Source organism: Galleria mellonella, unplaced genomic scaffold (assembly GCF_026898425.1).
Source record: "Galleria mellonella isolate WM207_F2 unplaced genomic scaffold, CSIRO_AGI_GalMel_v1 utg606, whole genome shotgun sequence".
Taxonomy (NCBI): domain Eukaryota; kingdom Metazoa; phylum Arthropoda; class Insecta; order Lepidoptera; family Pyralidae; genus Galleria; species Galleria mellonella.
This window is the reverse complement of record NW_026442126.1, coordinates 637,207-651,213: the sequence shown is the minus strand read 5'-3', so window position 1 is coordinate 651,213 and position 14,007 is coordinate 637,207. Positions and strand designations below refer to the sequence as shown.

The 14,007-nt window shown below is 36.0% G+C and overlaps 2 protein-coding genes and 1 pseudogene across 2 annotated transcripts in view; 2 read left to right on the top strand and 1 right to left on the bottom strand.

Annotated features, from left to right (window-relative positions):
• The window catches only part of LOC113519309 (uncharacterized), a 133,776-nt gene that overhangs the window by 59,375 nt on the left and 60,394 nt on the right, over nt 1-14,007 (bottom strand). The window lies entirely within an intron of this gene.
• LOC128201762 (uncharacterized) lies at nt 5,515-6,799 on the top strand. Its single transcript, XM_052899639.1, has 2 exons — nt 5,515-6,736; nt 6,786-6,799. The coding sequence occupies exons 1-2, from the start codon at nt 5,515-5,517 to the stop codon at nt 6,797-6,799; spliced, it is 1,236 nt and encodes a 411-aa protein (XP_052755599.1).
• Nucleotides 6,535-9,368, top strand: LOC113515803 (uncharacterized; annotated as a pseudogene).

The window sequence follows — 14,007 nt, the reverse complement described above, 5'->3', positions numbered from 1 at the left end:
ATAGAATAGGCCACCTCTTTCTTTCCCATAGGTGTCGTAAGAGGCAACTAAAGGCACTTAAAGGTCGAGAGATGGGCAGCAGCGTCCCTCTTTAAACAACACCAACTTGGCAGGCCAACCCGCCTGCCAAGCATGACAGCTACTGGCAAAACCCTCCTCATGAGGGAGGCCTATGTTCAGCAGTGGACAGTTAATGGCTGATATGATGATGATGATGTCCAAGAATGTTATTTATATATATATATATATATATATATATATATATATATATATATATATATATATATATATATATATATATATATATATATATATATATATATATATATATATATATATATATATATATATATATATATATATATATATAAAGACTACAAACTAACCCTAACAATCTACTATGTAACTAATACTAACAATCCCTTTTCTCCTAATATTAAATGCTTAGGTTCTATGACAAAATGTGATCAACAAACTGGAAGCTTCTGTAGACTGAGCCATTTTTTAATAAAAGAAAAAATACAAACGAAATAGAACATCTTTTTTCTAGTCTTTGATATATATCTAGCAATAATGTCGTGATTCTGTCAGTTTGAAACAGTCGTCCCGCTGTGTCTAGTCTCAGACATGTAGCATCTATAAAGATTGTTTTGCTGAAAACAACCCGATCTGTCACTGGCAGCCTCAACAAATGACGCTATTATTGTAATGTTGACCATAAAAAAGGTACTACTATGTCAAATTACAGCCTTACTATTCTCTACTCGCCACCGGGTATTATATCGATTGAAAGAAGAAAGAAAGAAAGAAAGATTTATTTTCAAGTAAACTTAAATTTATTTATATTATTAAAACATGAAATGATATTCTAATTGACGTGGGATGGGGGGAAAGGGATTGTTAGTAATGGAGACTGAGAATCCTATTGCTAGCAATATACCCAACCATGTCGACCTCCTCGCGGTTCCCCATGGAAACTGTCATGATTAATTCCAGATGAATTCATCATGATGGGTTAACTGGCCTGTTTTCATCCTCATCTATCACCCTTCACTGGTGCCCCGCCAGCGTATCCCGTTAACGCAGGTGGGGTTACAATACCATTTTCTACCAATAAAAAAAACATTTACGTGGGATTAAGAAATAATATGGTAGAACGCGCTCTGACTTGAATTTTTAACTACATAACCATTATTAAAATTAAAATAATATATTAATAGTAATGTACAATTAATATAACATTCTAATTAATAATGAAAGATTATGTCACACAGAAAATGGTCTGAATTGAAAGAAAGATAGAGAAATATAATTATTCAAGTAAACTTAAGCATTTTTGAAATGTCAAATTTTTTCATTACCGCCCATTCGGAACGCGATTTCAGCCAAGAACAGACAAGTAACTCAGCTGTTGCTTTTTTCGAAATATTTAATTATATAAATAATGAATTTGTGTGACTATAAACTACTAAGCAGTATCAGATCACAGAATTTAAAATATATAGTAAATAAATGGCCGTGTGGTCCCGGCGTAGAATAGGTAACCCTTTCCTTTCCCGTGGGTGTCGTAAGACTAAGGGAGAGCGAGGGATGGGCAGCAACGACCCTCTTAAAACATCTCTGTAGCCTAACTGCGATTGACGACCTGCTTGCCAAACATGGCAACTACTGGCAAAACCCCGCAAGCGGGAGGCTTCTTTAGCAGTGGACACTCAAAAGCAGATATGGTAAGACGAATGACTTGTAACACATATTTATTTTTGATGTAAACAGCAGAATAGTGTAATAAAATGTATTTATATGTATTTGTAATATAGTTTCTAAGTTTAGTGAAAAAAACAAGACATGCTTTACTGACTGTCAGATGAAATTAAAAAACGAATATATGTTCAAAAACATCAACGTAAACAGCCAGTATTAAAACTCCAACAGTTTTTACCCTACATAGTGGATTTTGTGTTTACACTTTTTTTTATCAGCACAAAATACGACCACGTCGTCCAGGGTCAACACAGTTTTTTAGCTTTTTCACTCCGCAAAGAAAAATTGTAGCTCTAGGAAATTAAAATAAAACTAATACGGTAGGAAATTTTATTAATTGAAAAAAAATATCATAAGAAACAGCTCAAAATTGGCAACGTTTGATGTAATCGCATACTGCACATATTTACAAAAAAAAAAAATACATGAAATGAGTATCTCCTTTCGAAAAACATTTAAAACGAACAAAATACTTTTTGTGAGACACAAAAAAACTACTTCAATTATGACAAAACCAGTTATTTTGATCTAAAAATTATACCAGAGAGTGATTTTGTACAAAAGTCGTTTGATTGGGTACCTCTGTCCCATTCGTGTTTCTACCGTCAATCATTTATATATCCATAGTCGTGTTTCAGTTTGAAGGATGGGATATGGCGTGAATTTATAAGGTACAGAGGGATAACACCTGGGTCCTCAGGAATGGCAACGTATAGGGGGTATCATGGGTGAAACAGTATACTCTGTTATGTCCATGGTACTGCTCATGTCGACAGTTACCACTTTCCATCAGGTGGGCCGTCAGCTTGTTTGCCATTCTAAGTTGTATAAAAAAGACTACGGAACTGATTTTGTTACAATTTCTATATATTTGGGGCCAATCTATAAGTATATACTTTCAAATCAAAAAAAGAACTTTCCAAAGTGGTTTACAACTGGTGGAGTTATGAGGTAACAGACATAAAAAATACAACGGATTTGATAACCTCCTTCTTTTCAAAGTCGGTTGAAAATACAAATCAGTAACGTTCCGCCGAAGGATGCCCAGTTAATAATATCCCTCGCCAGCTGTAATACAACGCCGTATATGTCCATATGTCCATCTTCATTACCGCGCCGGTGTATTTTATTTTTTATAAGCTATCCAGACGTAATGCAATATCTGTTTATCTTGTTTTAGTACCAGTGATAGATTACGTTTTTTTTTTTTGTCATTTTATTTATAATACTTCTACTAATAATTAAGATTTTGTTTCACAAAAAAGCACTAAATTCTCGTGTGAATCGTTACAAAATCAAAATTAGAAAGAAACAAAAATTTGATTTAAAAACTATTTAACTGAAGCATTACTTATAAAATTTCTATGGGATGGATCTTTTTTTTTTTTATTAGCACAAGGGTCAAACGAGCATGCGTCTCACCTGATGGTAAATGACTACCGCCGCCCATGATCACTCGAAACACCAACGGTATTGCTTTGCTGCTGGTCTTTTAAAAATTTATATTATCTTTTCTTGAAAATGAATGGTTATGATGTCGTATCGCTACATATATACATATATACTGTTGTATATATGTATATATAAAAATATATATATATATATATATATATATATATCTAAAAATACAAAAATACTTATAAATAATAAAAATATTTTTCAAATCAATTTATAAATGACGAAGTTATAAGACGATAACTTTAAAAAAATACAACTTTTTAAATACGGCTGTATAAATATTTCCACTACTCGCACACCTACTTAGTGTTTAAGAGGAAATACCGCTTAAAATCTTATGTGGATGCAACCCAAATATCAAGTAAATATAAGTAAGTCTCCTTTCACCTTTAAGAAACAGACTCTATATCCTGACGAGATAAAATAACGCTACAAAAAACATCTTAAAATTCCTTGATCATTGATAGGAATTTGCAGTGAACTTTAAAATAGAGCGAGTACTAAAGATCATAGAAAGGTTTTTTCTGCCCGTCCAAGTATTTAAGTATGTATAAACACAATATTGCTTTTGGAATGTATATCACAAATTTTTTTAAATTAATTTGCATAGTACTTCAACAAACTGAACTAACGTAAGGACCTTCGAAAGTAACCTTAAAAAAAAGAATATGGTTTCGTCTATTCTCGCAGTTTCACGTCAAATGGATGATAATGGTATAATAGTTCTAACTATAACTTCGGTGTGCTTTGGCAAAGTACCACTGAGAATGAAAACAGGTCAGTTGGATCATCGAGATCGATCTGAGTTGCAATATTACAGATGTATACAGCCTGAAACAGCCCGAATAGCTAAAATATATACTTACATATTTTATATGATAATTTCAAAATCTATGATGATTGGCAGTTACATGGAAATTTTCTCATATATATATATATATATATATATATATATATATGTTTAAGCAACTAATTCATGTATTCTCTTCCAGCCAGCTCTATTCCAGGCCATATCTTTGACCCTCCTATTTTACCATACATGCCACCTAGTGTTTCCTTTATCTGCCCCATATAGTTATTTCTCGGTCTTCCCATTCCTCTTTTACCCTCTATTTTTCTTCTGGCGTGCTCTTTAAAAAACCGTCATGTCATAATATTTATAGGAATTACAAATATATACAGATTTTCTTTATATATATATATATATATATATATATATATATATATATATATATATATATATATATATATATATATATATATATATATGTATGTATATGTATATAGTCACTTTTCCCAATACATCCGCGTGTTTTGCGGATGTAAGACGGAAGTTAATTCCGCAAACATTCCGCCTTGTATTTCTGTTTTCCGCCATTTTATCAAACGCGACGGTACTGTGGCAAATTGGAAAATGGAATAGGTACTTTTTGTTGTACTCGTATTTTTCTCATCAGTGGCTACCAGATTAGATAGCTGAATATATTAACAATTTTTGTTCAAATTTTTTTTTTAATTAAAATACATCAAAAATATTTTGGTATGATATAACTGCTGTGAAAGTAAATGACTCGAGAGAACAAGAATTTTAATTAGAAATAACTTCGTATCATTTTAATAACTTAAATATTCTGGTGTGAATAACATGAAATGCCAAACAAGCTGACAGTCCAACTGACAGCCCAGTATAAAAATCACGAGGAATTGTCCAACTCCAAGAAGTGCGTTGTTTAATATCTCATTTCACAAACTTTGTATAACTGGGACATACAAAACTGTCTAGATCACTTCTCTCACACTCTTCATCATCATTAACTGTTCACTGCAGAACATATTCCTCCTCCATAGTAGAAGGGTTTCGTCAGTAGTTGCCACGCTTAGCAGGCGGGTTGGCAACTGCAGATAGTGATGACGCCTTAGTGATGTTTTAAGAGGGATACTGCTATATGCCCATTCCTGGACCATTAAATTCGTACGTAAAGAATCCTATGTTCTAAGTTAGGATATATCCTACCAGTTTATCAAATTTCGTTGAAATCCGTTCAGTAGTTTTTAATTGAAAGAGTAACAAACATTCGTCTGTTTTCTCATCCACCCATCGTTACAAACTTGGACAACAATGTTCCTCTTTAACCATGACTAAAGCCTAACTGCGGTTTCCAACTCTCCCGCCAATTGCCGCCGTGGAAACTACTGACGCCCCCCCCCCCTTTCCTAATTGGGGATGGGCTATTTTTAATAGTGGATAATTTAGTCTACCTACGAACGCGTAAGTGATCGGGTGCAGAAATAAAGATGTCTACGGATATTGTAAAGTGTACACAGTGTAATATCGTTATAAACGAGCTACTATGTTTCGTGCAAAATAAAATTGACGTGATGGACGAAGAAAGTTTAATACGCCTCATTGTGGGTGAATTCTCAACCTTAGAAATAAATAATGCAAAAGAGTTGTTGTTTTCGTCGATTTCAACTACCGTCAAAAATATTTCAAGACGTAAAAATAGGGAACAAAAGGAAACAGAAGACATTATATGCGTACTTAAGAATACAGATCCGGATAAAACACCTATTTTTGTGGCAAAAGAATTACAAAAACTGCCGCCTGTAACTTTTGATCACATAGATGCCACTAGGTTGTTAAAGGACATAATCGTATTACAATCAGATGTCAAACAGATAAAGGACACCTATGTTACGAATGAGCGGTTAAATAATTTAAAAATTGAATTAAATAACATGAAATACGCATCATTAGTAAATTGTGACAATGTAAACAATAAACGAGGCGCGTATTTGTTGGATAGCGGACCGGCCGGGTTTTTAAATGTTTCACGTACACCCGCAAAAAATAGTACACCAGAGAAAAAAGATGTTTTTCAACAGTCTGTCTTACGATCACACTCGCAGGATAAAATAAATACGTCGCCGCAATCACAAACTAGCGATATCTCATTTGTACCTACAAATGTAGTTAATTCACCTCATCGAATATCGCAAATACGTGAATCACACACGCAGACAGCGGGTGTTACTACGGCATCGACGGGATCGGACTCTCGGCAAGCAGTCATGTTTACAATAACCAAACAGCTGACTGCCGGCACCGCTGCTCACACCGTAGCGAATCCTGTTAGTAGTGTGTGCATGAGTGAGAACGATAAGTCGATGGCAGGAATTGTTAAAGAAAAATGGAAACCTGAAAAAACACCTGAAAAATGGGTTCAGGTACAGCGAAAAAAACATAGAAACAGAATCGAAAGTATTAGAGGAAAAGCTAAAATAAATCCTAAAGATAGATTTAAACCAGCCGATTTAAAAATACCATTATTTGTATCAAACGTTCATAAGGATACCTCAGAAGAAGATATTATGGATTATATTCTGCTGAAAACAAGGGAAACTGTTTTCCTTCAGAAAATTAAAATGAAAACTGAGCGTGGCTATAATGCGTACAAAATTATGGTGGCGAAGCATAAACTCAACTTATTTTTAAACGATGAAATTTGGCCCGACGGTGTGACATGCCGCCGTTTTATGCCTTATAAGAATACTATCGCGACTAGCGACAAGCAGATAAGAAATACTTCCATTGTTAATGTTTGATACAACTCTAATTTCATACAATTGTAAAAATGTAAAAAGATCCGTAGAGGGTATAAGACAGCTGTGTGAATCTGCGGATATTATTGCACTACAGGAAACCTGGCTTTTACCTTGTGAACTATCATATTTGGAGAATATACATAAAGACTTTGCGAGTACTGGAACTTCGGCCGTCGACACGAGTTTAGGTATCCTCAAAGGGAGACCATACGGCGGATTCGCATTGTTGTGGCGTAGGTCGGTGTTTCAGTATGTCTCTGTGGTACCGTGTGTAAATCCGCGCATATCGGCAATTCGTATTGATACAAATGATCGGTCTGTGTTAATTATCAGTGTTTATATGCCGACTGACTGTACCGAAAATTTACCGGAATTTACGGATTGCTTGAGCATTATAAGTGCTATTATCGAAGAAAATAATGTTGAGTCGGTTTTTATTCTGGGAGATTTCAATGCGCATCCGGGTGAGCGTTTTTGTAACGAACTTTTGGACTTTGCTCTGGAACAGGATTGGGAGTGTGCAGATATTCATAAGTTAACTTTAGCGTCCGATACTTTCACATTTCTAAGTGAAGTCCATGGATGCAGTAGGTGGCTAGACCATTGTATTATAACTAAAGCGGCTTCACCGTGTATTCATAGTATATTTGTAAAATATGATGTTTATTGGTCTGACCACTTCCCCTTAGTACTTAAGTGTAATTTTAATGTAATTAAGAAAAAAATCACATTGAAAACTCCTGTTAACAATAAAATAAAGTGGGGTGAAAGGAATTTAGAACAAATTAATGCCTATCGCGATGAATGTAATACCGAGTTAAAAAACATAGAAGTGCCATGCGAGTTTAAGGAATGTTATGGTAAATATTGTGATCATATAAACCACAGATATATTATAAATAATATATATAAAAATATTGTAAACATACTATGCCAAGCTGCTACTAATACTTACATAAATAATATTAATTTAAATATGTGTAACAAAATGGGTGATAAACGTACTTTGGCAGGTTGGAATAGGCATGTGAGCGAGGCTCATTTGAGTGCCAGGCGACATTTTAGTGAGTGGTTATTCTTTGGAAAACCTTCCAGTGGGCCATTCTATGAACGTATGATCGAGTCACGTAAGATATTTAAGGGTAGACTGAGATGGTGTCAGCGCCATCAGGAACAAATCAGAATGGACCAAATAGCCACGCATCACTCTAGAGGTGACTTTAAGAGATTCTGGAAAGCCACCAACAAGCTGAATGTTAAGCCTGGCACTCCGGTGAGTGTTGATGGCGCTTCCAGGCCTGCACATATTGCTAAAATATTTAAGGAACATTTTACAGTGCACTCGCCTTTGGGACCATCGTCTCGGGGGTCTCTCATCGTCTCAATGTTAGTGGTCAATATACAGTGTCAACGAAAATTGTAACCAAAGACATTGAGTATGCAATTAATAAAATGAAGAAAGGTAAATCACCGGGGCACGACCACCTCAGCATTGAGCACCTGAGACATGCTGGCTCTCATCTTCCACGGGTACTCGCAATGCTATTCAATGTATGTGTGAGTCACTCGTATTTGCCTCCAGATTTGATGTCGACTCTGGTGATACCCATTGTCAAGAGCAAGACGGGAGATATGTCAGATAAATCAAATTATAGACCCATTTCCTTGGCAACTATTATAGCCAAGGTGTTTGATAGTGTGCTGAACTATTACTTACATAATCATATAAACCTTCATGACGGACAGTTTGGTTTTCGGCCCGGATTGTCTACCGAGACTGCTATATTTAGTTTAAAGCACACTGTCAAATATTATACTGACAGACAGACTCCAGTTTATGCCTGTTTTCTAGATCTCTCGAAAGCTTTCGATATGGTGTCGTATGACGTTTTATGGCAGAAATTAAATGATACCGGGCTGCCTCCAGAGTTGATTTCGGTTTTTAAATATTGGTACCTTGAACAGGAGAATCGTGTGAGATGGGCAGATGAGCTCTCGGAGCCATACAGACTGGAGAGTGGGGTGAGACAGGGAGGGTTAAGCTCACCTTTACTTTTTAACCTATACATGGATTCACTGATCGAGCGACTCAGTGGCATGCGCGTTGGCTGTTACGTGGACGGCGTTTGTGTTAATAACCTCAGCTATGCTGATGACATGGTGTTGCTGGCTCCCTCGGTCAGTGCATTAAGAAAACTGCTCGCTGTGTGCGAGTCGTATGCTATTTCACACGGTTTGATATACAATGTAAAGAAAACTGAGTACATGGTCTTTAAGGCGGGTACCAGGTGTCCAACATATATACCTCCTATTATGTTGGATAGTGTTCCAATTAGAAGAGTGCATCAATTTAAATACCTTGGTCACCTGGTGACCACCAGCCTTAGAGACGATGTAGATATGGAGAGGGAGCGTAGGGCTTTGTCGGTCCGAGCCAATATGTTGTCTCGCCGATTTGCGCGATGTACAGATGCAGTAAAAATAACACTATTTAAAGCGTATTGTACATCGTTGTATTCGGCGAGTCAGTGGTTCCAGTATACTCGGGGGGTCTGCAATGCCTTGCGTATCCAATTTAATAATAGTTTCAGGTTACTGTTGCGGCTTCCGCGCTTCTGTAGCGCCTCAGCGATGTTTGCCGCCGCTCGCACAGATAGTTTTGACGCAGTCTGGCGAAAAAAGACAGCTTCGTTTTTACGTCGAATACGCGGGAGTAGCAACAGTATCCTGAACATGTTTGTTAATAAATTGGATAGTCCTCTCGTGAAAATGCTCTCCGAGAGGACTAGATCATTATTAGTAATTAAGTATTAACATAGTTTTTAAGTACACTTACTAACAAGAATGGATCCCAGTTGTCTGGAACAAAATAAATAAATAAAAAAAAAAAAAAAAAAAAAAATTAATGACTGATAGGATAATGATGAAAAATAATACAAAAGTACAGGTAAATTGAAAACTACCTCCTTTTTTGAAATCGCTTAAAAATTGCACAACGAATTTCAACCAGGTTTGAAGGAGGGAAAGGGATTGTTAGTAATGGAGACAAAAAATCCCATTGCTAGCAATATACCCAACCAGGTCGACTTCCTCGTGGTTCTCCCTGGAAACTGTCATGGTTAATTTCTGATGAATTCATCATGATGGGCTAACTGGCCTGTTTTCATTCTCATCGATCACCCTTCACTGGTGCTCCGCCAGCGTATCCCGTTAGCGCAAGTGGAGTTACCATTCCATTTTCATCTTTTTATACAACTTAGAATGGCAAACAAGCTGACGGCCCACCTGATGGAAAGTAGTAACCGTCGCCTATAGACATGAGCAGTACCATGGACATAACAGAGTATACTGTTTCGCCCATGATACCCCCCATGCGTTGCCATTCCTGAGGAATCATCTACCAAAAAAAAACCAGGCTTGAAGTAAACGCTATACTGGTGATTTAATAATAAATCATTAGACCATAACCCTCTGAAAAATAAACATTCACGTGGTATTACAATAACAAAGATATTTACACAAACCTAAGGAAATATGATTCCAGTTAATTCCAATTGGTAAACTCGAATGTTCGCCCGCTGTTTTAATAAAAGAGACTGTTTTTTCCGTTTAATAAAACGCGGAGAAATTCGCGCCATTACATCCGGGACAAAGATCAACTTTCGGAATTGCTTAAATGCTTGTTGGCATTATCTAATTTTCTCTCTTTCTGTTTTATACTGTTTTAAGCAGATAGGTACAAATTATATAACGAGATAGATGTTAAAGCAACGTGCCGTGCATGCACGAATTGCAGTTTCTAAGTGTAATTTAATATTACTCGTATCTGGCCACAGCAGAATATCAGTGTTTTGCTCTTTTGAGGGCGAAACAGTGGACTGAGTTGTGACCATTTTGTGTTACTATGACACCACATATGAAAGGAAAAAATTGTTACTACATTTATGTATTTTGCTTTTTTTGTATAAGTATTCTTTTTTAAATACACAATCGGGACTTGACGTGATGAAAATGTGGATTTCCATTCCAAATGCTACTGGCCATCCCTCCAACATAAGCTCCCTTAGTTGCCTCTTACGACACCCACGGGAAAGGAAGGAATGGCCTTTTTCTATGCCGGAACTTACGCAGCGAACTTACATATGTATTAACAATTATTATATCTACACTATTTCTCACACAATTCTACGTAAAATGTACATAAACAATAGATCGCCACTAAATGCCTCTTCATACAAATACATAGTTAATACATTTGGACAATACAACAATGGCCGACTATTGTTATTCGGGGCTTTCGTGGAAAATTCAAAATAATACATCAATTTCAATAACTTCAAATTCGTTGTAACATAAAGCAAGTCACTCCCACACTGAATAGGCTACGGTAACCACTTACCATCAGGTGGACCGTATGCTTGTTTGCCACCTCAGTGGTATAAAAAAAAAATACAAAAATAACTGTCGAATACAAAAATTGTTGTAAATTTGATATCTTTATATTGTCTGTCTGTGGCGTCATAGCTTCTAAACCGATGAATCGATTTCATTTATTTGTACTATGTATTTGTACATGCAGAATTAACAATATTAAGTTATATGTGAATGTGAAAAGGACTCCATTCTCCGCGCTTAGCCTCTCATTTGGGCCATTGTGCGTATGAGTCGTGGCTAGTGCAGCCAACCTAGCTCCGTCCAGAAGCGCAGAAGCTTCCTGGGTTCTTCACAGGCCTCACGGAGCGACCTCACCGTTCCGAGGATTTCTAAACGTTGATGGGCCACAGCCTCACATTCCAGGATTACGTGAGCGGCCGTTTCTTCGGCGTCGAATATTAAGTTATAATATAAACATAATAAAATCTGTAACATTCAGTGTGTTTTATTTTTATAATTTTTTTATGCAACTTCGAATGGTCCACCTGATGGAAAGTGGTAACGGACGCCAATAGACATGAACAGTACCAAAAACATAATAGAGTATACTGTTTCACCCATGATAGCCCTTCAAACCGAAACACAGCCATGCAAACACAACTGCTTCACGGTAGAAACAAGAATGGGACAGAGGTAGCCAAGCAATCGGCTTTATATGAGTAAAGATATTAACAATATGAATAACAATATAATATAATATGCTATAAACCAAAATTGTTTTCTGTTGCTATTATAATTGTCAATTAAAAAATGTAATAACATGAACAAATATTCTTTCCATAAATAGAATTGAAATGATAAATGTAATATTGAGTTGCAAATGGATAAATTTATACATTTACGAAAAAATATTAGCATTTATAAGATGGATAAACAGCGTTGAAACTGTCAATAATAAATCACAAAAGCTTTTTGCAATATTTTCAGTTTAACGTTTGCTATACAATATAAAGTCCTTTGATATCAATTCTTATTTTTTTTTTGTACACCAATAAAAGTATGAAACATTACACTTTTCAGTATTCATATTTTGTAATTGAAAACTAGTCTGAACCTCTTATACAGGCATCCCAAACATATGTAGGACACATACTAGAGGGAGACTTTGTACAAAAGTCGATTGCTTGGGTACCTCTGTCCTATTCATGGCTCAAGTGTGAAGCAGCTGTGTTTGCATGGCTGTGTTTCGGTTTGAAGGGTGGGATATGGCGTGAATTTACTGGGTACAGAGGACACATGAGTCCTCAGGAATGGCAACGCATGGGGGGTATCACGGGCGAAACAGTATACTCTGTTATATTCATGGTACTGCTCATGTCTATAGGCGACGGTTACCACTTTCCATCAGGTGGACCGTCAGCTTGTTTGCCATTCTAAGTGGTATAAAAAAAAAAAATTATCAATTGCTTTATAAAATTCTAAGATCTAATTTCTTCTTTAACCACTGGACATTTGAATTCGTGTTTCGATCATTTTAAAGATGTAATCATACGCTTTGAACTTCGAAGACACATAAAGCCGTCGTCGGTGTGTCATGTTAGACCTTCGTTTATAACGAAGGTGACCTAGAAAATGTAGACACCAGAGGGCGACATTTTCACACGAGAAATAATGTCATACGAACCAAAACAATTAGGTTTGTAAATCGCTTGTACTTTTTTACTAGCTACATATATCCCGTGGTTTTATCCAATTGTTATAATACATACATTATTCTGCTGCTAATTTAGATTATAACCTGTTCGTGTACATAAGTTATTTTGAAATTGTTTAGTAGTTTATACGTAAAAGAATAACAAACATTCATCAATCCTTACAAATTTTCGCATTTACGAATATTAATAGGATTGTGTATTTTATGTGATATCTTTATCAATTCTAAGCCGATTTTGATATTTCTTTTTGACTATTATAATTTTACGTATTAATCTTGAATCACGATTCACCTCTCTATATTTTTTACGAAACAATCCAAAAATTACAACCTTACCCCTTTACGAAAGCGGTTCGAAATTCGTTTGTAACTATTTACAATTTTGTTGGCAACAGCTGGCTCGGCGTTGACCTTTGATCTTCGTGTTAAACAAATTCCTGATCCCGCACCGGTCCTCATCCAATTCTAATAATTTGCACAGTTTTGCGAAACAGCGACCTTATTCGACGACGACCTAACACGAGTTGTAATCATGCGAGTTGTGTGTTGTACATTAATTAAATGCAACGAGAAACAGAAATTGTTAGCTTTTCTTTAAAGACATGTTGATTCTATCTAATTTCTCCAAGAGATTTTGGAAAAAAAAACAACAAAACAATATTGAACCCCCATTCTTTTTCAACCGACTTTAAAAAGACGAAGGCTCTTTATTCGATTGTTTTTATTTTTTACAACACAGGGGGCAAACGAGCATGCGGCTCACCTGATGGTAAGTGACTACATTGCATTGCAGGTGTGCTGCCAGCCTTTTAAAAGGGAATATGCTCTTTTCTTCAAGGTTATGTTGTCGTATCGGTTCGAAAATACTGCTGCTGGAAGTTGATTCCAAAGAATGGTTGTGCGTGGAAGAAAGTGCCTTGAAAAACGCACGATGGAAGACCGCCACTCGTCCAGATGATTGGGATGAAAGTTGTTTTTCAAAAGATCTTACTTAAAAATTGGTATCTGTTTTATTCTGTTACGCCATATAAAAATGATATGTCGATGTTCCCACTGAGATCCACGCGTACAAAGGCAAAAAGCTAGTGGCTTAA

Coding starts and splice junctions, on each gene's coding strand:
- LOC128201762 (XM_052899639.1), top strand. CDS start 5,515: ATGTCTACGGATATTGTAAAGTGTACACAGTGTAATATCGTTATAAAC.